This window comes from Corylus avellana, chromosome ca2, assembly GCF_901000735.1.
Source record: "Corylus avellana chromosome ca2, CavTom2PMs-1.0".
NCBI classification, from domain to species: Eukaryota; Viridiplantae; Streptophyta; class Magnoliopsida; order Fagales; family Betulaceae; genus Corylus; species Corylus avellana.
In genome coordinates this window covers 16,362,502-16,388,334 of record NC_081542.1, presented here as the reverse complement: position 1 = coordinate 16,388,334, position 25,833 = coordinate 16,362,502, and the positions used below count along the sequence as shown (strand labels likewise).

The 25,833-nt window shown below is 37.7% G+C and overlaps 6 protein-coding genes across 8 annotated transcripts in view; 2 read left to right on the top strand and 4 right to left on the bottom strand.

Moving 5' to 3' along the window:
• The window catches only part of LOC132172876 (pentatricopeptide repeat-containing protein At1g02370, mitochondrial-like), a 2,594-nt gene extending 540 nt beyond the window's left edge, over nt 1–2,054 (bottom strand). Inside the window, exons 1-2 of the mRNA XM_059584438.1 lie at nt 1,771–2,054; nt 16–966 (exon numbers count right to left, since the gene is read on the bottom strand). Coding sequence (XP_059440421.1) covers nt 16–966; nt 1,771–2,037 — 1,218 coding nt within the window. The 5' untranslated portion in view covers nt 2,038–2,054. The remainder of the gene's footprint in view (nt 1–15; nt 967–1,770) is intronic.
• Nucleotides 2,055–3,710: 1,656 nt separating this feature from the next.
• LOC132169167 (pentatricopeptide repeat-containing protein At1g02370, mitochondrial-like) lies at nt 3,711–6,089 on the bottom strand. The gene is made up of 2 exons (XM_059580245.1): nt 5,811–6,089; nt 3,711–4,940 (listed from the first exon to the last, which is right to left on the bottom strand). The coding sequence occupies exons 1-2, from the start codon at nt 6,075–6,077 to the stop codon at nt 3,711–3,713; spliced, it is 1,497 nt and encodes a 498-aa protein (XP_059436228.1). The 5' UTR covers nt 6,078–6,089.
• A 211-nt stretch (nt 6,090–6,300) lies between these two features.
• On the top strand, nt 6,301–10,044 carry LOC132170518 (peptidyl-prolyl cis-trans isomerase A1-like). 2 transcript variants are annotated; one of them, XM_059581523.1, is made up of 8 exons: nt 6,301–6,502; nt 6,602–6,668; nt 7,023–7,238; nt 7,528–7,669; nt 7,779–7,867; nt 7,983–8,037; nt 8,176–8,261; nt 9,576–10,044. In XM_059581523.1, exons 2-8 carry the CDS (start codon nt 6,606–6,608, stop codon nt 9,729–9,731), a joined length of 807 nt encoding a protein of 268 aa, XP_059437506.1. In that variant the 5' UTR covers nt 6,301–6,502; nt 6,602–6,605; the 3' UTR covers nt 9,732–10,044. The 2 variants fall into 2 exon arrangements, with proteins under 2 accessions (XP_059437506.1, XP_059437505.1); XM_059581522.1 differs by having other exon boundaries at nt 6,301–6,668.
• Nucleotides 10,045–10,135: 91 nt separating this feature from the next.
• LOC132170517 (uncharacterized protein C24B11.05) lies at nt 10,136–11,979 on the bottom strand. The gene is made up of 7 exons (XM_059581521.1): nt 11,927–11,979; nt 11,519–11,584; nt 11,328–11,425; nt 11,119–11,244; nt 10,737–11,021; nt 10,576–10,641; nt 10,136–10,311 (listed from the first exon to the last, which is right to left on the bottom strand). Exons 1-7 carry the CDS (start codon nt 11,976–11,978, stop codon nt 10,159–10,161), a joined length of 846 nt encoding a protein of 281 aa, XP_059437504.1. The 5' UTR covers nt 11,979; the 3' UTR covers nt 10,136–10,158.
• A 1,761-nt stretch (nt 11,980–13,740) lies between these two features.
• LOC132170317 (beta-carotene isomerase D27, chloroplastic) lies at nt 13,741–17,346 on the top strand. 2 transcript variants are annotated; one of them, XM_059581248.1, is made up of 8 exons: nt 13,741–13,872; nt 13,959–14,051; nt 14,640–14,744; nt 15,533–15,632; nt 15,714–15,805; nt 15,882–15,962; nt 16,549–16,617; nt 16,881–17,346. In XM_059581248.1, exons 1-8 carry the CDS (start codon nt 13,741–13,743, stop codon nt 17,016–17,018), a joined length of 810 nt encoding a protein of 269 aa, XP_059437231.1. In that variant the 3' UTR covers nt 17,019–17,346. The 2 variants fall into 2 exon arrangements, with proteins under 2 accessions (XP_059437231.1, XP_059437230.1); XM_059581247.1 differs by having other exon boundaries at nt 16,767–17,346.
• A 466-nt stretch (nt 17,347–17,812) lies between these two features.
• Nucleotides 17,813–23,602, bottom strand: LOC132170316 (DEAD-box ATP-dependent RNA helicase 24). Its single transcript, XM_059581246.1, has 5 exons — nt 22,888–23,602; nt 20,755–21,983; nt 18,967–19,009; nt 18,204–18,603; nt 17,813–18,094 (listed from the first exon to the last, which is right to left on the bottom strand). Exons 1-5 carry the CDS (start codon nt 23,444–23,446, stop codon nt 18,043–18,045), a joined length of 2,283 nt encoding a protein of 760 aa, XP_059437229.1. The 5' UTR covers nt 23,447–23,602; the 3' UTR covers nt 17,813–18,042.
• Between the last annotated feature and the right edge of the window lie 2,231 nt (nt 23,603–25,833).

The window sequence follows — 25,833 nt, the reverse complement described above, 5'->3', positions numbered from 1 at the left end:
CTTGACTTCGGAAACAGCTGCCTCCAGATAACTAAGTGCCAAATCCAACTGATGGGTCATCAATAAGTAAACCATGAAAGATTCCCGAGCTGCAAAGAAAGGTCCTCTACACCTTTTAATGGCAGTGTCAAAGACCAATGAGGCTTCTTTGAACATGTCCTGGCTTAGGTAGACGCTTATAGCAACATTTGCCAACCTTATGTCGTAACTGGAGCAACTAGACTCCCATTCCTTATAACATTTTGTCAAGCCATCAACGCCCCCGCCTTTTAGTCTGCGAAGAGCCTGAAGCATAGCAAGATAGCTCATATTGTTGACTTTGGGGAAAGTCGACTTCAGGGAATTCCATACGCGATTGACCTCGTCTAGATTATTAATACCGGCATACAAGCTAATCATATAATGGTAAGCCTCGCGCTTTGGGGGTTTCATCACTTCCTCTAGCTTTTTAAGAGCCGACTCAGCTTTTTCAAAAAGGCGAGCCTTGACATAGATCGCAGCCAAATTACTATATTTCGTCCAATCACATTTGCTTTCATCTTCCCTCATGACTCTTTCTACCCCCTCGATATCATTTAAAGATGCATAACTATTCATCCATATATTGTAAGTAAATGTGCTCGGTGGGATGCTCCTCCGTTTCATTTCTTGTACTAGCGGAGGCACTTTCTCCGGCTGGTTCAATCTCATATATAGAGACATAAGATTGTTAAAAGCCAACTCAGATGATAAAAAGTTCAACTCAGCCATCTTCTTAAACAGAGCTAACGCCTTGTCTTCCATCACTTCCTTGCAATAGCAGTTCAGCATAGCTCCATAAGTCAATCGGTCCTTTGCAGTTGGCGGAAGAATATTGAAATATTCCTCAGCCGCAAGAATCCCCTTTGTTTTAGATATAAGATCTAAACGTAAAGCATGGTCGGTGGAGCTGTAGTTGATTTTCTTCTTCTCCATCCAGTCCATTATCTGCATTAAAGTAATAAAAAAATAAAATAAAATAAGACTAATAAACACCCATTGTGCTCAATTTGTTATTCGAAATAACGATTAAGCAAATCCATAGGAAAAACCAAAATGCAAAAGAAGTCATTAGTTTCATCTGAAAAAAATTGCAATAATACACGATATTCAGTCATCATGCAAAGCATAGACATCAATTTGAAGTACCAATAAAAACTACGTTTTATCTGCTAATGTAGAGGGCTTCACATTAGCCATTTCGCACTAATGCAGAGGTTAAGGATAAGCAAAGAGCCCTTTCCAAACTACTTGATTCCACAAGTTCACCTCAGCAGTAAACTTCTAACTGAACTTCCGTTTTCTAATTAAAGGTCTTTGGTAAGTAATATTTTCTACATCCTGGGTTCGATAAGAGTTCTCCTGAATTACCTGATATACGATTCTTGCGGGTGGATTGGTGTATCTGTGGTTTACTCCCCATGAGTGTGCCCGAAGGGGACTACCTTAGTCGGGTTTCATGTCATCAAAAAATATTTTCTCACTACATTAGAGAGTGATTCTGGTTCCTCAAAATATAAATAACTCCTTCTATAACATTCGGCATAAAATCCCAAGGGATCGGCCCAAGTGGTGAAAGCCCTGGAACTTTGGTGGTATAACCAACAAGTGGAAGGTCTGAATTTCCTTGGGTGCAAACAACTCCGTGAGGCCACACTCTAAGCAAAATCCCTTTTTAACAAAACATTTTCCACATAAGAATTTTATTGGACCTAAAAGCGATAAATCTGCTCAATGGGAAGAGTTGGAAACCTCAAGGGCATGCTGGAACCTGCCGTACTTGCGTAGCTCCTTGATGCAGTGAATGGGCTTGGGTACGAGATTTCTTTCCGCGACGTACTTGTCTAACGTCTCTGACACACTCCCTCCGGTGGCCCCCAGAGCCGATAGCCTCCGGTACAGTAGTTCCCGTTTTCTCTTGGTCGACGTCTCGGCCACTGCCGTGCAGAGCCATCTGATCGTTCTCAGCCAATGGCCGGCGGAGATCGGACGGCTCGGGTTTGTTCTCGTTAGACTCATCTCTCTCTCTTTCTGAATGCGCAAGTAACTGGCTGGGTTTTGTAGGGTTTAAACATAACGCTTTATATTTTCTTTTTCAGCAAAACGCACCGTTTTGATCCCAATCCGCAGAAGGGCAAAATCCCGTGCTATTGTTTTTAGAGTAATAAATACTGAGCTATATATAATTACTAATAAATCCCGGAACCAAACGCACCGTTCTGTTAACGGCAAAAGATAAGCTCTTGCTGAGCAAGTGAGCAGTGAGCACGGCTCTTCTTCTCCGGTCCGTTTGTGAATGCGATTTTAAAAAAATAATTTGTATTTTAAAATTAAATTACAATTTTAGAGTGTTTAAGATTACGATTTTAAAAAACACAAATTTTAAAATTGTGAAAAGATTCGCGATTTTTATAAGCTGACTAATAAGTACTTATTTGAAAAAGTGCAAATTTAAATCAAAATCATGATTTCGCTTAAAACAATATTTGGCGCAATATTTACCTATTTAGCCATGAAACTGCAATTATATACTAATGTTATCTAAACACTCAATTGATAAAAAAAAATATTTCTTAATATGTTTTACCAAACGCCTATGCGATTTTAAAAAGGCCTCCATCTCACCCTTTTTACCAACCAAAGCTTCTTCCCCAAAACCGTGGCTTTCGCGTTTCATGCTCATCTCTTGAATCCAAACCGGTGCGTTTTCTCAACAAATTGGTTTTCCCCTTACTGTCTCGTATCCAAAGCGCTATTCTGCAGTTGAGAGAGCTGGGACAAGTGTTTTGAAGCATTTCCTGCTGTAATTAATCTCAACTGTCAACAGCCTTATGGCCTCTGCAGTCCCAATGCAAGTGGTGTATTGCCGCCGCAGCACTCTCCCTTCTCTTTTCCAGGTTCTTTTTAGTTTTTTCTACTTTCCTTCTTCCAGAATCCAATCTCAATGCTCTCACACCCTTATTATTAATCAAAACCAGTCAACTTAATCCCAAGTGCGATTCTTGGAACTTTCATCTCATGATGCTTCTCCCAGTTTTGTTTTTGTTGCATATTCATGGCAGATAATGAAAAGCTCGAGCTTTATATACACTTTTATTTTGTATTGGAAATTGGATGTAATTTTCACATGGGTTGATGAGATTAGAGTCGGTATCTGTGATTTTACAATGATGTATCCAGTGCGAGCATAATCTCTCTCTCTCTCTCTCTCTCTCTCAATTTAGTTAAAGATGAAGGTGTTGTGCTGCTTTGGTTGGAAATGTATGAAATCAAAGATGATGTTACCCTTTTCTATTTGCAATTTTTGTGTTCTAAATATCTCTACTTGGTTTAAAAAAAAAAAAAAAAAACTATTCTGATGTGATATAAAAATAAAAATAGTTTTAAGAGTGTTGTGTTTTAAATTGTTTGCTAATGTTTTTTATTTTAAAAAGAAAAAACAAAAAGGAAAAAATGTTATTAAACAACTACGGGAGGAACTGGAACCGGAACTGATCACATTGATGATGTCCTTTGCGTATAAGATCCCCCATGATTTCTTCTACGCAAGCTTTTCCGAATGAAGTCACTGGAAAACAAATCAAAACCAAACAACCACGTAGTAAGTCGTTTTGGTTCCGGTTCGACAACTAAAATTCTGGCGGGATATTATTTTCGACACTAGAAAAGTCCCCTAAATGCAAATACCGCATCTAATTAGGGCAAACCCTTTCAAGCAATTTCTCCAAGTCACTGCTTATTTCAATATGATCTTCCTTCAATCGCTGACGCATCTTAGGAGCCGACTTGCCAGCAGCTATGTAAGTCTTAAGCAACAAATGGTAGATATTGGAAGTGAGACAGTCAAAAGTCTTTAGAACACTGCAAAACTTCTCAGCACCATCAACGTCTTTTTCTGCTTCAAAATACTTTAAAAATACAGTTCTTGTCTCTGGGGTTGGACGCCATTTATTGTCCTTGACTTCGGAAACAGCTGCCTCCAGATGACTAAGAGCCAAATCCAATTGATGGGTCTTCAAGAAGTAAACCATGAAAGATTCCCGAGCTGCAAAGAAAGGTCCTCTACACCTTTTAATGGCAGTGTCAAAGACCAATGAGGCTTCTTTGAACATGTCCTGGCTTAGGTAGACGCTTATAGCAACATTTGCTAGCCTTACGTCGTAACTGGAGCAACTAGACTCCCATTCCTTATAACATTTTATCAAGTCATCAACGCCGCCGCCTTTTAGTCTGCGAAGAGCTTGAAGCATAGCAAGATAGCTCGTATTGTTGACTGTCGGGAAATTCGACTTCAGGGAATTCCATACCCGATTGACCTCGTCTAAGTTATTAGTACTGGCATACAAGTTAATCATAAAATGGTAAGCCTCACGCTTTGGAGGTATCATCACTTCCTCTAGCTTTTTAAGAACTGACTCGGCTTTCTCAAAAAGGTGAGCCTTGACATAAATCGCAGCCAAGTTACTATATTTCGTCCAATCACATTTGCTTTCATCTTCCCTCATGACTCTTTCCACCCCCTCCATATCATTTAAAGATGCATAACTATTCATCCATATATTGTAAGTAAATGTGCCCAGTGGGATGCTCCTCCGTTTCATTTCTTGTACTAGCAGAGGCACTTTCTCCGGCTGGTTCAATCTCATACATAGAGACATAAGATTGTTAAAAGCAAAATCAGATGATAGAAAGTTCAACTCACCCATCTTCTTAAACAGAGCTAAAGCCTTGTCTTCCATCAGCTCCTTGGAATAGCAGTTGAGCAGAGCATCATAAGCCAATCGGCCCTTTGCTGTTGGCGGAAGAATATTGAAATATTCCTCAGCCGCAAGAATCCCCTTTGTTTTAGATATAAGATCTAAACGTAAAGCATGGTCGGTGGAGGTGTAGTTGATTTTCTTTTTCTCCATCCAGTCCATTATCTGCATTAAAGTAATAATAATAATAATAAAAAGACTAATAAACACCCATCGTGAGAGATGACAAAGATGTTAATAGGAACCTAAAAATTAATTTTTGAGAAATTCGAAGATGTTGAATGACAATTGTTTGGAAGAAATTTCATCAAGTTGATTTGGAGAAAATTTATATCCATCTCAAATTCAATGGTGATTTTAAAAACCACATCACATTTGGGAGGACTCTAGTCCTTCTTATATCATAACTTATCATCATATACAATATCAACAATTCAACGACACTATACTCGAAAGTAATAAAAAATATATAAAAAAAAAAATCCATTTTTAACAAAATTTCTTACACCTAAGAATTTTATTGGACCTACAAGCGATAAATCCTTAAGGGCAATGCTGGGTATTTTTTTAGTGTTCTTCTGATGTCCTTTCAACTGTGATGTAGCTTTTAAAATTACCATTGAATTTGAGATTATTATTATTGACTTTAATCTATTAGTGATTTTAAAAATTACATCATAGTTGGGATGACACCAAGAGAACACTAAAAGAACATTTAATATTTCTCAATCCTTAATGGCTCACACATTTCATTAAAAGAAAACACGTTTAAAATAAGAGATACGATAGATGCGAGATATGATAGAGGCTCAACTGAGCCTTATCTAAGACCCAACTTCCCACGGACTTATGTTTTAATTTTGGTCTATTTTTTTAATTTCAGTTTTTAACTTGACACAATTTTTATATAACTTTGTATCACTAGTAAAAGTTGAGTCTTAGATATAAAAAATCAAGTTCTATAATTCAAAAAATGTCGATTAACTAGGCACTAAATATTTGATAATGGGGATAGATATGGGAAGAGTTGGAAACCTCAAGGGCATGCTGGAACTTGCCGTACTTGCGGAGCTCCTTGATGCAGCGAATGGGCTTGCGTACGAGATTTCCCTCCTCGACGTACTTGTCTAACGTCTCTGACACGCTCCCTTCGGTGGCCCCCAAAGCCGATAGCCTCCAGTACAGTCGTTTCGGTCTGCTCTTGGTCGCCGTCTCGGCCACCGCCGTGCACAGCCGTCTGATGGTGATCAGCCAATGCCCGGCGGAGATCGGACGGCTCGGGTTCGTTTTCATTAGACTCATCTCCTCTCTCTCTCTCTCTCTCTCTGTGTCTCTGTGAATCCGCAAGTAAACGGGTGGCCCAGGGTGGGTTTTGTTAGGGTTTAAACATAATGCTTTAATCTTTTCTTTTTTAGCAAACGCACCGTTTTGATTCCAATCCGCAGAAGGGCAAAAACCCTTTCTATTGTTTTCAGAGTAATAAATATTGAGCTATATATAATTACTTAAATCTTGGTACCAAAAAAGGCACCGTTCTCTTAAAAAAGATAAGCTTTTGCTGAGCACTGGCTCTTCTTCTTCCCCTCTACTCTTCTTCTTCTTCTTCTCCATCTCACCCTTTTTGCCAACCAAAGCTTCTTCCCCAAAAGGGCCAAAACCGTGGCTTTCGCGTTTCATGCTCTTCTCTTGAATCCAAACCGGTGCGTTTTCTCAACAAATTGGTCAAGGTACTGTCTCCTATCCAAAGCCCTATTCTCTGCAGTTGAGAGAGCTGAGACAAGTCTTTTGAAGCATTTCCTGCTGTAACTAATCTCAATTGTCAACAGCCTTATGGCCTCTGCAGTCCCAATGCAAGTGGCGTATTGCCGCAGCACTCTCCCTTCTCTTTTCCAGGTTCTATTTTCTACTTTCTTTCTTCCAATCTCAATGCTCTCACACCCTTATTATTAATCAAAACCAGTCAACTTAATCCCAAGTCCGATTCGTTTTTGGGTTGGTTCGTAGAAGCAACCAATTAATCTCGGCATTTTGTTGTAAAAATTGTTGATACACATACATGTCCGCAACATGTTTGTTCAATTTTTCATGATAAATTCCATTATAATGCGCAACTGGGTTGCTTTTCACATGCCTGGATTGCCAACCAACAGTTCCAACACAACTGTTTTTTTATTTATTTTATTATTCTAATAAAATTCCAACACAACTGTTATTTATAGCTACTAATCACTATGTTTACCTTTTCAGGGTAGTCATAGCCAAAGCGTGTCTAATGTGCGTGTGCCGCATGTTATGTGGGGCTCCACAAGTTTGGGTTCAGACTACTCCCAAGTTCCAAATTTAAGCTGTCCAGCAAGAGCACTGACATCGAGATCACGCTATGCCTCAAGTTTTTCAGTTATTAAACTTTCTAGAGCACCTTCAATCAAGTACCGGAGAATGGTGTGCAACTCAATGGCAAATGTAAATGTTCTCATTTAATCGCTGTGCTTTTGGTAATTCTTAATGAAAATTTCTATACCCTGACTTAAACAATGGAAGACAGATTTCCCATCAATAGAAACCATAAATCTCATGATACTGACACAATTACATGTTTGCCGCTGAAAATTTGCATCATTATTACTTTCTATTTGTAGCATCGTTACATTGTTTGTTATATGTCATGGAATAGTTCCTGTAATCCTTGTAGCTATCCTGATTCTGATGAATATGTTGGTTTCATTATCTTATACTGGTTATGTTATTTTAGGATCTTGAGCTGCAAGCCAAAGTGACAACCAAATGCTTCTTTGATGTAGAAATCGGGCTTGAACCTGCGGGTAGGATTGTAATTGGTCTCTTTGGAGACGTCGTTCCTAGAACAGTTGAGAATTTCCGAGCCTTGTGCACAGGTAAGCTTTGTTCACACTAGTCGTAATTCTTTAGAGGCATTAAGAACTTTTTTGTTGTTGTTGTGTTATGGTTCGCTTTAAAGATGAAATCGTAATATTCTTAATGCAGGAGAGAAAGGTTATGGTTTCAAAGGATGTTCCTTTCACCGTATTATTAAAGATTTCATGATCCAGGGAGGGGACTTCACAGAAGGAGATGTTAGTTTTTTCTCCCTCTCTCTCTCTCTCTCACTCTCTCTCTCTCTCTCTGTGTGGACCAGAAAGCTAGGTGCGTTAACACTAAGCCAAGAATTGTGGTGTTCATTGGCTGCAGGGAACTGGAGGAATCAGCATCTATGGTTCTAGATTTGAAGATGAGAACTTTACCCGTATGTCTTACTATGCCTCAATGAGAGTATTACGCTTTAATAATGAGGAGCATAATAAAAAAAATGTTAGTTCAGTTTTCTAGGAGGTATTTGAATGAACGGCAAGTATGGCACTGATATTCCGGCACTAATTTGCAGTGAAGCATGTTGGGCCTGGAGTTTTGAGCATGGCCAACGCTGGTCCTGATACCAATGGCAGCCAATTTTTCATTTGCACAGTGAAGGTGAGATAGCTGCTGTAATCATTTTCAATCTATTTGATAGCATTTCTGAAATTGCATTCTTTTCACTTTTAGAGCCATATTGGCCATCTAATCTCCCATGCGGTATTAGCAAATGTTACTATTAGTAATCTTTGAATATCAAAATGTGTCTTTTTAACACCCAGAAATGTTCTTTCCCCCCTAGTGGGCATTCTTATGGAAGCGTTAATGTGGTGTCATGGTTCTTCACAAATATAAGTAAGAAACCAGTTGCAAATCAAAATATACTAAAATCGCACCTCTTCCACCTATTTTTAGGGGATAAGGTAATCTTCTGCTCTATCATCCTAAAAAGACTAGTCAATTTGGAGCTTTCCTAAAACCACTTAATAAGGCCCAGTTTTACCAAGTAAGTACATAATGTAGGACTTAGCACCCATAAGTGTCTTTCATAAACCACTCACTATATGTGGGCTATTCATCTTCCTAATGTGGGATCGGAGTGTTAAATCTCTCCCCTTAATCCTCTGTCCTCGTTAGGGCCACATTATACAGTGCTCTAGTACCACATGGCTAGCGTTACTATGTGGCTTTGATACTATTTGTAATGACCCAGGAAAAACGCTAACCACATCTACGCAATCACCATAAAATGACTAGTCAACTTAGAGTTTTTCTAGAATCGCTTATAAAATCCAATTTCAACTATTAAGCAAGAAATGTGGGATTTAAAATCCATAAGTATCTTTTATAAATCATTCACTTTATGTACGCTATTCATCTTCTCGATGTGAGAGTGAGGTGTTATATCAAGAGTAAGCAAATGGGTGTATAACTTAGCAATAAAAAATAAAAAATATCAGGTTAGTGATGTATATATATTAACCATAGTCTGTCGTCAAGGTTAATCATTGATATTGTTCTTCCTCAATAATTTCTGAGCCCTGCCTCAAGGCAAGCCTGGAGGCATGATCCTTGCTTGTCAAAATACAACATGTCGGAAGTAGAGACCTTGAACAGATGACCTCAAATCAATGAACATTACACATGAATAGGAGAGCGGAATGATCAGAAACTTTCATTGATTTTTATCTATTATCTTAGAACCGTGTTCATTTCAGGTTGAAGGATCTCTGTCTTTTTTGTAAGCATATGTTTTCAGCAATGACTGTATCTAGCCCACGTACTTGCTCCTTTTTTAATCTTGTAACATCAGCCAATACCTTGGTTTCACTGGTTAATTTAAATAGCTTTACCCCAATTTTGTGTTTGGTTAAGTTGGTTCTCTATGGCTCAAAGCCTTTATGGATAATGTTGTGAATTTGCTTTATGTAGACACCCTGGTTGGACAATCGCCATGTTGTGTTTGGAAATGTTGTTGAAGGATTGGATGTTGTGAGGAAACTGGAATCCCAGGAGACAAGCAGGTCAGATACTCCTCGTGTGCCATGCAGAATTGTCAATTGTGGAGAGCTGCCTATAGATGCCTGAATCAAATTTTCAATTGTGGAGAGCTGCCAATAGTTGGCCGACTCATCTGTTGATTCATTGCGCCCCTTGGTTTCTTTCTTTCTTTTTCCTAATTATCACTGTACTTTGCAAATGATTTAGCGAAAAATCCTGTAAGTGAGATACTTTGTATTAGCTGAGGAAAATCTGGACGATTTTCAATAAGTTGGCGGTAGAGGAGCATGTATTATTGTCCGGGTGGATCCAAATACAAAATTGGCATGTATTGTGGTCAACAAGTTTGTGTCACTTATATGAATTCATAGGCAGTTCAAACTTGGATAAGATTTTTGTATTCTTTGTTTTTTTTTGGTGATGTGATATAATAAGCTTAACATAGGGATTCTGCATTCACTTCATTTCACGATTGTGCATGAGAAGCTGGCTTAATGTCTGGCTGAGGGGAAGCCTATGCAAGAACAAAGGTTTCAACTGCACTGGGCTGAATAACTTGTTCAATCTGTTCTCCTTCACCTTCCCATATTTCAGGTAGTGCTTCTTTGATATTGTGGATGCTACTCAAGGCATGGTCTGCACCAGGCACCAGTATTGAGCTCCCCACCTGCTATCAATATTCTCACATTCATCAAATACGAACAAAATTTACTTTATTTCTTCTAACATCCTTATGGTAGTATAGAAAAAAGTAGTGGTTCATTCTGTTATGCAGTGTTGATGTGAATCTGCTATATTTTCTTTCCTCACAAGGCACCATCTTCCATCCTAGATATGTAACATCTTTTGTTTTAAATTTTAGGTTTTATATTAAGTTAGGTAAAGTTGCAAACTTGCAGGTCTTTACAATTCAAAGCAACTCAGAACTTACAAGAACAGTATGGAGGCCGGCTGCTTTCCCACTTGCAATGTTTCGGACACTGTCATCAAAGAAAATCTGAAAAAGGAAAAGAAAATCTCAGTTACTCATTCCAAACAATGTTTTAACAAGTAATAGCTTTCAAGTTGCGATAATTTATCCAAAATTTTTACTGTTTTCTTCGGGTCAACATTTGCTATTTGAATGGCAGCTTCAATGGCTTCCACAGAGGGTTTGCAGAGGACTCGTGATTTGGAGCTGAAACTTAAACCAACGGCATCGACCTCTGGGGAATCTCCTGCAAGGATTGCATCTCCATCTGGCATATCCATGCAATCATCCAGCTCAAGGGGAGTAGGGTTAAGAGTTTCAAAGCATATGACACCTTCAAAACAATCTTCCAAACCCAACCTATCAAGAACTTGAGCAGCGTGTGCTTCATCGGCATTAGTGAAGATCTAAAATACAAGTACAAACAGCTTAGCATTACCAATAAAGTTGAATCTTTTTTCATGAAAATCTATGTGAAAGAGTTGTAAAACCATTTTGACATACTATTTTGCGCTGTGGCATGGAAAGTAGAACGTTCCTTAGAACTGGATCGGGCTTAAGGACTTCGTAGGGCAATCTTCCATGGACATAAGCATGGAACTCATCATTATCAAATTCATAACCCAGAGCCTGAAATAAAAGACTATAATTTGTAAGCCCGTAAACAATGCCAAAATAGTTAAATTGACACAAAATTTCGTTCAATCTGTTACCTTTAGGCCGGCCATTGTTGTCCCGTATTCCTTGTACAATTCCAAGCACATCCTTGGCACTTGAGCTTCTTCCATATGCAATTGTTGCAACATGAACTCTACAATTAAAAAAAAAAAGAAGCTCAATTCCACTATCATCATATACTTGTGTAACATTACTCCCAATGATAACTATTCATAGCTAGGCATACCTTCTATGTTCTTGCGGCAAGCCAAGTTGAGACCAGAGCTCACGGGGTACAGAGTATCATCCATATCTGTACAACATGTTTGGTACCCACAAATCATTGAGGATTGATGTTCTCCAACATTTAAATCATGAAGTATGCACTACTGGGGTGGAACAACATGGGAGTTTCATGTTTCCTCAAAAAAAAATTTAAAAATGCCCTTATAATTTTTTTAAAATTAGAATTTTGCACCCACCCCTAAATTTTTTATTTTTTAGTTTTACTCCTCCCTAAACTCTAAATGCTCGTTCCGCCCCTGATGCACTATCTGTATTTTTGAGTAAGAGGGAGACAACCATCAAAGCAATGCAACTTTTATTCTTCATGGAACAATAAAAAAACTAGATTAAGTTGAAGAGTGTGACATACCAAAGAGCAAGCACTCATATTTGGCTCCAGTGGACCTCCCAGAAGCATCCATCTCTAAGAATATAACTGCAAGATGGTGGCCATTTCATAAGATTGCTGAAGAGGAAATTTTTGGAGTTTCTCTTAAAATTCTTGCATTGATAAACTTGTGGACATGTAAAGATAAAACCCAGTAAACCAAACATCCATAAGAGAAAGAATAAAGCATGGCAAATTTTGATGAAAAGAAAAGAAAGAAAAACCTGATGAACCTCTCAAGAAATGAGTAGATGGAAGGCTCAAAGATTCCAATTTATAGAATCAATAACCTTATCTTGCCAGATTTGAAAGGACAAGATGTTCAGCAATTTTCATGAAGATTATGATGAAAGCAATGAAAGTGCATCAATGTCAAACCACAAACACACAAACAATCTCAAAAAGACTTGTATATGTAGAAGAAAACAATGAACAGAAAAGGAATATAGTGAAACATAATAAATAAATCAATATACCTTCAAATAAAAGATATGATATTTGACTATGCAACAGTAGTGGCTTACAAAGGCTTATATATAAATATTTATATGAAGCCCCCACCAATCTGAGTGAGGAATGTGAGGGGTGATGCTTGCAATGTCTGAGGTGGTGAGCATATTTTTATCTTTCCATATTGGAAGAGTCATGTTGCTTTCAGTTACCTGTCATTTTCTGAGCTTGTATATTATGCCATATTTGAGAGATATCGCATCACACCTAACCCAAATATACCATTAGAATTCATATACAATATCTACACATTATGAGTCAATAACCAAATATGCGGAGGCGCAGAGCTATTTCTCTGCAAAAGTTACTCTGCCACGAGACTTATTATTTTAAAAAATGTGTTATCATCAGAGAAAATTTGATAAGGTGCAGTGTTTTGATTGGAATCCAAGGATATGGGGTGGGGTGAGATTACCTAAAAGTGGGGTAGTGAAGATTAGGATTATTCTTTCCCAAGGCATATTGGAATCAGAGGATAATATAAATGCCTTGTGGCTATTATATTATAATCAAAGGACATGGTAATATTCCGCATAATACCCTTAAGACCTCTTGCGAATGCGATATGATCAATATGTGTCTTTTGCGACAAGTCGTTGAATTGAATTGCAGGAGGTTGGCAACTTGCAGGTGATGTTAGAACGACAAATTCGTTTTGTCGGAACAAGTTGCCCATATATACGTTGTTCTGGGTTGGCAACAGGGGAGATACTCTTTGATTGCATATATCCTTAAACGACAAAGGTCGTCTACTACTACTACTACTGTGCCACTGTCTTTCTTTTCTTCCCAATTGTTTTGTTCTTTTGTCCGGTAGTTTAATGCCCGGACCATAGCTCATGAAATGGAAGTCGCTAGTTTGAATTTTCATCTTCCTTCCTTTGTGTGGACATGTCAAAAAAAAAAAAAATTGTTTTGTTTTGGCCCAAGAGGTAGCTCAATCGGCTGGGACCGTGCCGAATAAAGTGAAGGTCACTAGTTCGAATCTCCATCGTCCCTATTGTGCGAACATGTTTAAAAAAAAAAAAAAAAAAAAAAAAATTGTTTTGTTTTGGGACCATTTTAATTTTTAATGTCAGCCGCCCGGAATCAGTGGGGGAATGAAATCTCCAAAAACGAAATTCTTTAAAAAGGCCTGCATTGCATTTCCACGTGCCCAAGCCTCTCATGGTGACGAGAGCTGTAATCTTTTTATACAAAACGCACCGTTCTGATAATTTCCGTTTTTGCCTATTTCGAGTATTATGAGTAAAGGGCAAAAGATAAGCATTTTGCCGAGCAGTGAAATGAAGCCACTGGCTCTTCTTCGTCCCCTCTCCTTTTCTTCTTCTCCATCTCACCTTTTTCACCTCCCAAAGCCTCTTCCCCATAACCACCGTGGCTTTCGCATTTCATGCTCTTCTCTTGAATCCAAACCGGTGCGTTTCCTCAATCCTCTCAGTTTTTTTTTTAAAAAAAAAAATTGATTTTTAATTTCTGATAATCTATGCGAACCAATTGTCAGATAAAAGGTGAAGGCGCTGCTTCAAAGCCTGAATACAAGCCCGGAGTGTTGGATGATTTGTTCCTCAGCTTGTTCCGCAACAAATTGGTCAAGGTGGGGTTCTCTTAATCTCCCAACTATGCCATATAGTTCATGCGGGATGCAGATTTGAGGGGCCTAAAAATGCATTTAACGCTTTAAAAGTTCGTACGAAGAAAAAAGTATCTGTTTGATAAAAAAAAATTTGACCCAAAAATAGCTAAAATGCATTTTTGGCAAAAACTTAAAAATAATATTTTTTTTTTTTTTGGCCAAAAGACGCTATTTGACTTAAAAGCTTTATTTCTTAAACACAATTTCAAACATGCTCTTCTTGTAGTGTCCTTAACATGTTATAGCATGACCATGGTTTGAAAATGTTGAAAAATTCACTTTTTCGCTGTGTTTTTTTAAAAGGGTTATATTTTTAATTTTTTTCTTTTTTCTTTTTTTTTTGAACTGTGGTTTGAAACTTTTATTTTTGTTAGTCCATAAATCTAAAATAAAAAGTTAGGTGCTCGCAATTCTTCAAAAGTTATTTACCTCCACCAATTCTGATCAATTGGTATGTACTGAGTTATAACAAACACTTATCCATGATACGATAGATGTGCTTATGACATGTGTTCTTAATATGTTATAGCTTTTGAAGTGGTAAAACAGGAGGTTGGATGGGATTCGGAGAAGCCGGGTTTTGATGGACTAATTGAAGTCGCAAATAGGCTTATGATGAAGGGCAGGACCAATTCTGATACCAGAGAAGCGACGGTAATTCTCGATGTTTACAAATTAAACTATATTTTAGATGGTATGCGATGTTATTAGTTTGTCTGAATAACACAGAAATTCGGGCAGCTTAAGAGATAGGCATCCTAAGCTGCCTGAATCTCTGTGTTATTCAGACAACTTGATGACAGGGATCTCAATCCCATGTGGAGAGCTTGTCTCAATGCATTGCCTTTTAAGTAGTTTATACAATAACAAAGTGATTAACAACCATGCCACTGTGTAAAAAAGAAGCTGAAACCTTAGAGCATTTCCATTTTCCTCTTGTTTGTCTTAGGACCATATTTGGTTGGTCTTTTTTTTTTTTTTTCCTAACTAAAAGGGTAGACCAGGGAGACCAATTGTTGCTATCTTACCTGAGCGTGACTATAATAGTACTTATCTGCTGGGATAAGAAATTGACCGAACATATATTACTAGATCAAAAACATTTTGTTTGTGGTTGGGATCAAATCTCAACTAAACCTATGTTATATGTATGGATATGTGCACGCAAGTAAGTAGTTTGAATCCAGATTCCTAGCAATTTGTTGCCCAGATTGTTCAAATTACTAACAATCCTGGTTGAAAACGCAAGAGAGTCTGTATGAAGCTTACCTACTTAAATAGGTAGTAAACAATCCAAAATTTGATTGGCAAGTGAACCCCATATTAATTATCTCACATTTGCTGTTCGAATTGTTGGAAATCCTTATTCAAGTAGTTTTCCATATGTACAAAAAGTAAAGGATAAAGCAAATCATTGTGTGTGTGTCCTTTGCATGTGGCAGGTAAGGATATTGATATCACTCTTTCCTCCATTTCTGTTGGATCTTTATCGAATGCTCATATCACCTATAGGAGGAGGAAAAGTGGCTGCAATGATGGTAGGTGAGTTAAAATCCTTAATCATTACTAATAAGCTAAAAAGAATTGGAATAGTTTAGCCTAAAATCTCTTCGGTTTTTACAGCAAGAGTGACTGCACTCACTTGTCAATGGCTTATGGGCACATGCACCGTTAATTCTGTGGATCTACCCGACGGAACCTCCTGCAGAAGTGGGGTGATGACTCGACCTTCGCAAATATTCTTTCTTTACAATAAATGGCAATGCATTCAAGCTTCTTATATTCATGTAGGTGTTTGTCGAAAGATGCAAGTATTTAGAGGAAAGCAAATGTGTAGGGATCTGTATCAATACTTGTAAGCTTCCAACACAGGTTAGTGATTTTCAAATCATTTTCTATACAATTTCTTTCCTTTTCTTTCTTTATTATTTATTCATTTTATTCTTTCTAAATAGAGGAATGTTAGACTTACAAACAAATTTTACAAAAAAAAAAAAAAATTACAACATGATGTGGCACAACATGATTGGAAAAGAGATAAATTCAACTTTTGAAAAACTCAATCATATTGTGCCACATCATGTTATAAATTTATTTTATTTTTTGTAAAATTTATTTGTGAGTCTAACATTTTTCTTCTAAATAAGGGTGTAACTATATGGGATCAGATCCCCTCCTGGCCCAAATTCCATGAGAATGAGGAAAAGAGTCTCTGAACCCCTTTCTTATTCTCTACCCGAATCCCACGAACTGGCAAAGAATTCCAAAAATCTCTGTCCAGTCATAAGAGATTCTAGGGATTCCTGTCCAAACAGTAAGAGCTTTTGTAATATTGAATTTGGACAGTGATCCCTATCCAACCATAGAAGTTTTTGTAATAAGTGCTTATTTATTCTCTTGTACTTGCCTGCATTGCTCAGGTTTGATCATTACTAATCTCAAACTGTTGTTGCTCTAGACTTTCTTCAAGGACTACATGGGGGTTCCTTTACTAATGGAGCCAAACTTTAGTGATTATAGCTGTCAGGTAAACCTTAAATTATGTGTTTCCTTTTAAACATCTTAACCCCATTCAATTAAAAAAGAGAGTAGGATTGATTTCTGCCTCCCAATTCTTCTCTGTTGTTCGGTCTTTTACACTCTAATTTGGCAATGAAATCAATCGATTCTCAACAGCAAAATGGCAGCGAAATTTGCTTACAACTTCCTGTACGACTCCAAAATCCCAGTTTCCCCATTTGTAATCAACCTGATATCTTACTCAATTCTTTTGCGGATCCAACATGGCAGTTTAAATTTGGGGTTCTTGCTCCATTGCCTGAAGATGATATCAGCCTCAAGGAGCCATGCTTGGAGATATGCCCAAATGCCACTCGACGAAGAGAAATCACCAGAGACATGGCCTTACCACAGTGCCCGAAGGCCTGAAAAAACTCAGCATTGACCTACACTTAGCATGTGGTCTTATGGACCTGAATTCCCAGCAATTGGAGCCCACTCGCCTGAGCATTGAGGCAGGTGCCTGAAACCTCCTCAGGTAGATATGTCCCATAAGAGCTCTCTCACATTTGCTCCTCCCAAACAATCCAAACAGCAAAATTGCTAAAAATCTCTATCCCAGTCATACTAGTAGTTTTATTCTTTCGTCTTTTTTTTCTTTTTTTTGTGGTGGTGAACAAAACAATGTATAAACTAGTTGCTTTTTGACACTTTACAAACACATACTGTTTATAATATCAAATAAAAAACTCCTCTATTTCTAGAATCGGGCCAGGATGTCGATACCATAGACAAGCAAAAACAATATCAATTCACAATCAACATGGTCCAAACATGTGGTTGAGAGAGGGAGAGAGCTGATATTCAATGTTGTAGAAAGAATTTTCAGAACTACAAGAACATCTTATGGTAGACTTTGCAGAAAATGGAAAAACCAGAAACCCAGTTGGAGCCCAAAACTAAACAGGAGTGTCGATAATTTTAAAGGTGACAGTAGAAAAAAGAATGAAGATGAGAGAGAGAGAGAGAGAGAGAGAGAGAATTACACATGCATTCCTCTTAGTGGAAGATTTTTCTAGTTTACCAAAAGTGGCATCCCAATTCGCTTCATCTTTGATGAAGTATTACAAAAAATTCTTAACAATCTATTTGTTCACAAAACAAAATTGTGTTGTAAATTTCCCGCTTTTATCTAATATCCCTCATACCAAACATCGCCAAACTAGGCAACAAAAAAAATTTATATTGAACTCATATGCTGCAAAAATTTTACTTATATGAACTGAAGACTAGAATCATACAGAAGCAGGAACTAAAAAGAAAAAAAGAAAAGAACAAAAAAAAACAAAGGAGCTTTCAAGCATAGGTACAATTACAGAATATAACTTCAAGCTTATCCTAAAAGATAAAGAGTTCTCAGTCATGTGAGAGTAGTGTGATTGAATTGTACAAATTACCGATCCCAACCGGAGGGCCTCCGCCTTTCTCTAGGTCTATCTCTCGAACTGCAACAGGAACAACAAATGAACATAATTAAGAATCACCATCTAAATTATAATTAGCAAAATATAATACCACTAGATAACTGATGCAAGTTCAGCTCATAAAAGTAACCTTTCTGTGTTCTTTTGGCTTGCATTTTCTCCAGAGCTGGGGGTGTTTACACCTGACATAGCAGGGGGGAATGAACTGGTTGGTTGTGTTTTATATATATCTCCACCAATTGAACCACCAGATACAAAGCCTGCTAGTGCTGGTCTCTTGTTGGCATAAGCACTTGAACTGTTGCTCATACCCTGATTCTGATTCTGAGGGTTTGATGAAGCAGCAACAAAATTATTCTTAAATTGTGCCATCATTCCTGTCTTGAGTGAATTAACAGCTGCAGATCGACTTGGAACAGGGCTGGATGTAGTATTAGTGGATTCTGCACTATAGCCAATGCCCAAGCCATAATCAACACCACGAACACCTCGACCGCTAGCACCACCCTTTGCTCTACCCTTTTTCCCTCCTGCACAAGACGTAAAATTAAACATAATGTAAGAAGCTACCAAAAGGTTGTCCAAGGGGTGTTTTATAAATCCAAAAATGTCAAGCTTCCCCATCTTGCTAAGACAGCTTAAGAAAATGGCAGTAATAGTATCCGCCCCATATTTCACCATCTTTATTTCTTCAACCAAGCACTATGCTGATTGGAAGACAAAATCTAGTTTCATAACTTTTTAGGCAATACCAAATGCATTAAACAATCGCATAATTCTTAGGCATTAGAATACCATAGGCATTATAAAACTTTTTGCCATTTTTTTAGTAAGTAACATAACGCAAAGATTAAAAAAAAATAGTAATAAAAAAATTTTTAAAAAAATCATACCTCCTCCTTTTCTTGCATCACGTTTGGACCTGAATCTCCCATCCTAATGTTTACAAGAAAAATGTCATTTAATCATACAAAAAAACTTGTGCCAAATCTAAAGATATCAAAAAGGAAAATGAACATGGGAACTGTAAATGTTCCAAGCATGAAATACTACCATCCAAAAAAATAACCATGATGTAAACTTGTAGGAGCGTATGAGAGGGAAAACAAGAAGAAATGGAGTAATTGAACAATTAATAACACCGGGGATAAAGCAGAAAATTATTGGAAGAGAAAAGCACAACAGTCACAAGCTAAACATCCTTGCCATGCCAAAAAAAAATTAATATTTATGCCCTATGTTACTAAAATCTTCCACTTAGACTTCTGCACTCATAAACAATATGACCTGAACTATGCTTCAACATTTAGAATTTCATTATTTAATGTTACTGTGGACTTTACCCTTGTTGTTTCCAAGGTCGTGTGAATAAGTTCTTAGTCTCTGTACATTACCAGGTTAGGTACATTAGGCTTTTCAAGTGGCAAGTAGTTTTTAGGGTTTTTACTTATCAAAAAAAAAAAAAAAAAGTAGTTTTTAGGGTTTTGTAAAGCCTAAAGTAATGTATAATAAGCTTAATCTAGAGAAGGAACGGAAGCAAAAATTTAAAAAAGGTTTTCAATCAATAAGCAGTTCCAGCACAAGGACCTTTTTAAACTGAAAAGCTGTATTTATTAATAGTAAGAATTTTGTGTGAAGTCCACAAGATGTATTATCATACTCAAGAGATAAGGCATGCATTGGCCTTCCTGTAAAAGGATGAAAAATCCATGGGTGGCCAATAAGAAATACAACCGGCATCTGAGAAGTTCAGAATGCTATAAAGCACAAAATCATGATAGACTAATGATGTTCTAAAAGTTCTCTAACCAACTCTGATCCCCCTAAAATCCCCAAATTTCTCTCCATTCAAGTACACAAGTTTTGTAACACCCCGGTCCCATATTGGAAAGATGAGAAAAAGCCCACATAGAGCGGGTGGTTTATAAAGATAATCATGAGTGCTAAGTTCCACATTGCCTAGTTACTAGGTAAAACTGGCCTTTATAATGAATTATAAGGAAGCTTCAAATTGACTAATTATTTTTGGGTAATAGCGTAGATATGGCTAGCGTTTTTCCCTAGGTCGTTATAAGTTTCTCTCCATCCAAGGACAAGCCACAAAAAGCATCTCCACAATATGCAGTAGTTCTTCATATCCAAATTTTTTTTTGATCAGTAATTCTTCATATCCAAATTTAAGGTACTAATGATCACCAAAGTTAGTAGGTAGCAAGTAGGACATGCCAAATATCTATACAGTATATACTACATGATTAAACCCCCCAACAAAAAAGAAAAAACAATAGTTAGGCCTCGCCTAAGACATACAAAATCCTTCTGGAAAATAGACCCAAATTAACAACTGCTCCATCAATTACATATGCAGCACATAGCTTAAAACGATTAGGAGTAATTCATCTTCTAGCAACCTAAGTACCTGTCTACCATGCGCATAACATGGTAATATATATCTATGCCTGACAATACCTTGCTTTGTAAAATTTTAAAGGAAGTCATGTCAAACAACTTATATCCTATTTAGATTTTTGTATTAATAGTCCTAGCCCAAGTAATATGGCAACATGAAGATAATTTTTAACTATTCAATATTTCACAAAAGATGAAGAGAAGAGCAGTCACAGGTAAAAATGAGAATGCAAGTTATAGGAATGTAGAACATCAATAAACTGAAAAATTACCTTCATAGCAAGATCCATCAGTTCCACCGAAACATTCTGACCAGCAGCAACCAAACTATTAACCAATTCACCAGCAAACCGTGCCTCTTTATGAGTAATTAGAGTGTATGCAGTCCCATCTTTGTCACCAGCACGACCTGTTCTACCAATACGATGGACATGCATGTCCATGTCTCTTGCAATATCAAAGTTCACAACTGATTTAATTGATTTGATGTCAAGACCACGAGCAGCAACATCAGTTGCAACAAGAACGTGGTAGATGCCAGATTTAAATTTTTGCAAAGTTTCCATACGAGAAGCCTGGTCCTTGTCACCATGAAGAGCTGCAACTTTAAAACCTTTTTGAGCCAGCTGTGATTCAATCTCATCCACTGCGGCTTTTTTTGAAGCAAACACTAAAACATCTCCATTGTCAATCATTCCAGGTAGCTGTTCAAGAAGCCAAAGCAACTTCTCCGTATCCGAAGGAATTACATGAACCACCTGAGTAATATCCTCATTGGCCATTCCCACCTCCCCTACTGTAATTCTTACAGGATCAGTAAGGATTTCCCTAGCTAACTTCTCAACTTTACGGGGCATTGTCGCAGAAAATAATAAAGTCTGGCGGTCTGGCCTAATCTGACCAACAATAGACCTAATTTGCGGTTCAAATCCAAGGTCAAACATCCGATCAGCCTCATCAAGTACCAAGTAAGTGGCTCTTAACATCGTCAGTGCCTTCATCTTTATCATGTCAATCAATCTCCCAGGAGTAGCAACCACTATCTCACATCCAGCCTTAAGTTCTTTGAACTGCTCAAGTTTCGACATGCCACCATAGACAGCAGAGACACGTATCCCATGTGACTTTGCAAATTTCTTGGCCTCTAAGTATATTTGGTGTGCTAACTCTCTAGTAGGTGCACATATCACTCCTATAGGACCCTCTTCTTTCGCAAGCTCAGGCTGATCCATAATATGGACAATCATGGGAAGCACAAAAGCGGCAGTTTTACCAGAACCCGTCTTTGCTATACCAATGGCATCTCTCCCAGATAGCACAATCGGAAAAGCCTGGCACTGTATCGATGTAGGCTTTTCATACCCTTGTTTCTTTATAGCATTCATGAGTTGCAGAGAAAAACCAGAGTCTTCAAATGTCTTAATTGGCCTTGGAACATCAAATCCTGATACACGAATAGCCAAGCTCTTCCGGTACTCATCAACATCCTGCTCACTCATCCCTAAAGAAGAGAAACAAATTACATATTACCGAAGTTTAGTACCTTTCCCTTTCTTTCGAAAAAAATAAATAAATAAATAGTTCACTTAAACTTCTATCTTAAGCCTCACCACAATTTGCTCTTATGTATATATTAGAGACACAATAAACTAGTCCATTCAGGTAGAACTATAAGTTTATTTCCACAAGGCTATGTCTCAAATTTATCCCTGCAATTTAATTTTTCCCACTTTGAATTCCTCGTTCCAAATTCCCCGTTCCAATTCTAAATTCCCCTAGTTCCCCTAGTTCAACTACTTAAAGCTTCATCCACAGCAATTATCAACATAAATCCGGGAAAAACAACATATTTTGCTCACACAAGCAACATATAATGCGCATAAAGACCCAATAAACCCACACAATCGTATAGACTATAAGTTCACTTCATTACCAGAAGACTATGAATCCATTTGGCCCTGCGAAATTACAAACCAAAAGTGTACTTTTCAACAAAATCACAGAAAGTATCTTGTTTGGAAGTACGTTTCTACAAAAGTGGCAGTTTGAAGAGGCAAAAAAGACAAGGGAGTACATTTTTAAAACACATGCGGCTTTAAACGATAAACTGCAGTTTTCAATGCCAAACCACAATTTTACCAAACACTACATTTTTAAAAATCATGTTTTCAAATAGCTCATTTTCAAATCTCACTTTTGAAGCCTCAAAACCAATGGACCCTTGTCTCAAATTTGTCCCTCAATTGACATTTTCCCCCTTTGAATTCTTAGTTCAGCTCTAATTCACTACTTAGCCCTTCATCCATGTCAATTATTAGCACAAATCAGAAATAACCACATTTTTGCTCACACGAACAGCATATAGAGCATTGAGATAAAGGAAATCAACTCAGTAAATCAATTACCAGAAATCGAATCCTTCTCCTCGTAGAAATCCTTATTGAAAGGCTCGTAGTCGACCTCGCTGTGGTCCAGAGCCGGAATCGGCTCGATCCGCTTCTTGTCGAGCACCACCGGGTTGTCGTCGGAGTCGTACTCCAACAAGCCGGCGTCAACCGCCTTCGCCGCGGCGTAGACCTCCTCGTCGGAATCGTACCCTGCGCGGAGGGCCTCGGATGCCAGCGTCAACCCAAGGTCCTTCTTCGCCCGGAGGAAGGTCTCCATAGGATCGTCGTCGTCGTCGTCTAACCTCTCCGCCTTCTCCTTCGCCTTCGGCGCCGGCGCGGATCGCATCTCCTCCTGGATGCCCTCCATGAACGCGTCGAGAGGGTCAATCTCGTCATTTCGGTCGTCCTTGGCGGTCGCTTCCTCGTTGTCATCGAAATCGATATTGTCAACGTCGGTGTCCTCGTAGTTGTCGTGGGGAGGGGCGAAGAGCCGCTGAGGGGGTTGAGAGCGCTCGAAGTTGTAGGTGGCTTGGCGGTTGATGCCGAAGCCTTCGAAGCCGAACTTCCGCTTCGACATGGTTGGGTTGGGATTGGAGGTGTTGGATTGGTTTGGGAGGTTTTACTCGAGGGCGTCTGTTAGAGTATTAGGTCACCGCACTGTGCTACGACGGAGGCCGACTTGAGGACTAGGGAATGCGAACGAGGGCTGTTGGACGGGTCGGTTCATTTTTGACCCGCTCCAGCATTGCGTTTTTAGTGGTGACTGATGAGGCTTCAAATGACCTTCTTTTTTTTTTTTTTTTCCTTTTTTTCTTTTTAAAGTAGCTTAAGATGATATAATTTTTGGAAAAAGTCATTTATGTACCCAATTAAACTATCACTTAATTAATAACATGGGACAAACCACCCCAAAGTCATATAAGTGATTCGGCTACTCTGCTACTGTTTGAGAAAAAAATTGAGGAGATGGTTCAACCACCCCTTTTGACTATATATAAATGGGGTGGATGAACCACACTCTCGCCATTTTTTTGTGATTTAGCCACCCCAAAATGGCCCAAAAATGAGGAGGTCACCGAACTATCACCAAGATCTTAGTTCAAAGTTTAACAAATTGAATCAAAATAAAAATCTTATAGCTTAATATAACAAAGTAAAAGTCCTCTTAGTTCAAAAACTTATGATTATAAATTTATATTATACCAATTTAAAAAAATAAAATAAAATTAGACTAATCTTATCAGGAATTTCTAAAATTGCAATTAGTATGTTTAGTTATAAAGAATCAATTGATCACACCTAAGCCCTATATACAAAGAACCTAGAAGAAAGAGTTGTAGTCAAGCACAAAGATCCTTGCCGGATATCCCGAACGAGCTTTTTTTTTTTTTTTTGTTTTTTTTGACATATCCCTAACGAGTTTTACTCTTATACTTAAGCTAGTATGTTGAGATTAAAAGGAGATGATTCTCAAGATGGCTTGAGAGAGTATGAAAAGTGTACCTCTATAAATGGCTTTGGTCATATTTATATTGAGCATTGTTTTCCGTGCCTTTCATGGATAGTGTGAGATTCCGGTTTTATATTGGTAAGATGAGTAGTTCAAATAAAGCAAGTGGTTTATAAGGACATTCATGAGTGCTAAGTCTTATATTTATTTACTATGTGAAATTGAATTTTAAATTGATTCTATAAAAGCTTCAAATTAACTAGTCATTTTATGATTGTAGTATAGACGTGACTAGCATTTTTTCTTGAGTTGTTATAAATGATATCAGAGCTAAGTAGTAATATCTTGAGGGTACTTCCAGCACCGCATGACTTGACACTGACGAAGATGACATGGGTTTATGGGAGGAAGTTTATATTACCCGAATTCCATATTGGTAAGATGAGTAAGTTTTTTAAAACATTCATGAGTACTAAGTCCTATGTTTTTCTTTTTTTTAATATATATATATATATATATATATATAAAGTCTAAAGCCAAAGCTCTAAGCAAATAGAGCACAATGCTCTAAGGATACAATGTCACGAATACAATTAGAAATTTATTCCAACCATACACAATCCATGACTTGCTTGACTGAAGCTTTTACTCATTCGTGTTCAAAAAAAAAAAAAAACCCTTTAGTATCTTCCACACTCTGTTCGTACCTACTAAAATTTTGTGCATTAGCTTTGGCCGCATTGATAACTAGCAGCGAATCATAACATTATGTAGCATCACATCATGCGAAATTAAGCTTTATAAATGATTATAGATAAGCTTCAAACGACCGATCATTTTTTTGGTGATAGAGTATCCCCATCTGGTGTTTCTCCCATGTTAGTTTGTGCAACAATTTTTATGGGCTGACTTGGCCTGTTAAGAGGTTCATTCGGAAAGCCTTTGGGCCGAATGTCCAATATCCAATAGGGCAGATATGGGTGCACCAAGTTAATTTATTTAAATTACATTCTCTTAATATATATATATATATATATTATTTTTTAATTGTTATATTACTCAATTGAGTATTAAAGAGACATTACGCAGAAGGGATATTCTACTGACCAAAAATATATATATATATATTTGAAATTGAAACCAAAGAAATCGAGATGAAATAAATATTTTTATTCTTAGTTTGGTTATATGAGAAATGAGTAAGTTAATTGAATAGTTTACGAATATGTTAACAATGTCAAACCAGATCAATACTGGGAGTCGTCGTTTTCTCTCTAGTCTCATAACCTAGAGTAGAAGAAAATATTCCCCTGCGGTGGTGGTGACTGCGGTGTTGGGTGGTGCTGTTACTGTTTGGGCGACAAGAATTATCATGGAGGAGGATCTTTCGAAGTTATGGGGGAAACTATCTCTAGATGAAGGAGAAACGATGGAAGTGGCGATCCAGCCACGGATGGTTGAAGGAGTGGTGTCATGAGGAAAATTTTGTGTGGTAGGGAGACTACTCACAGATC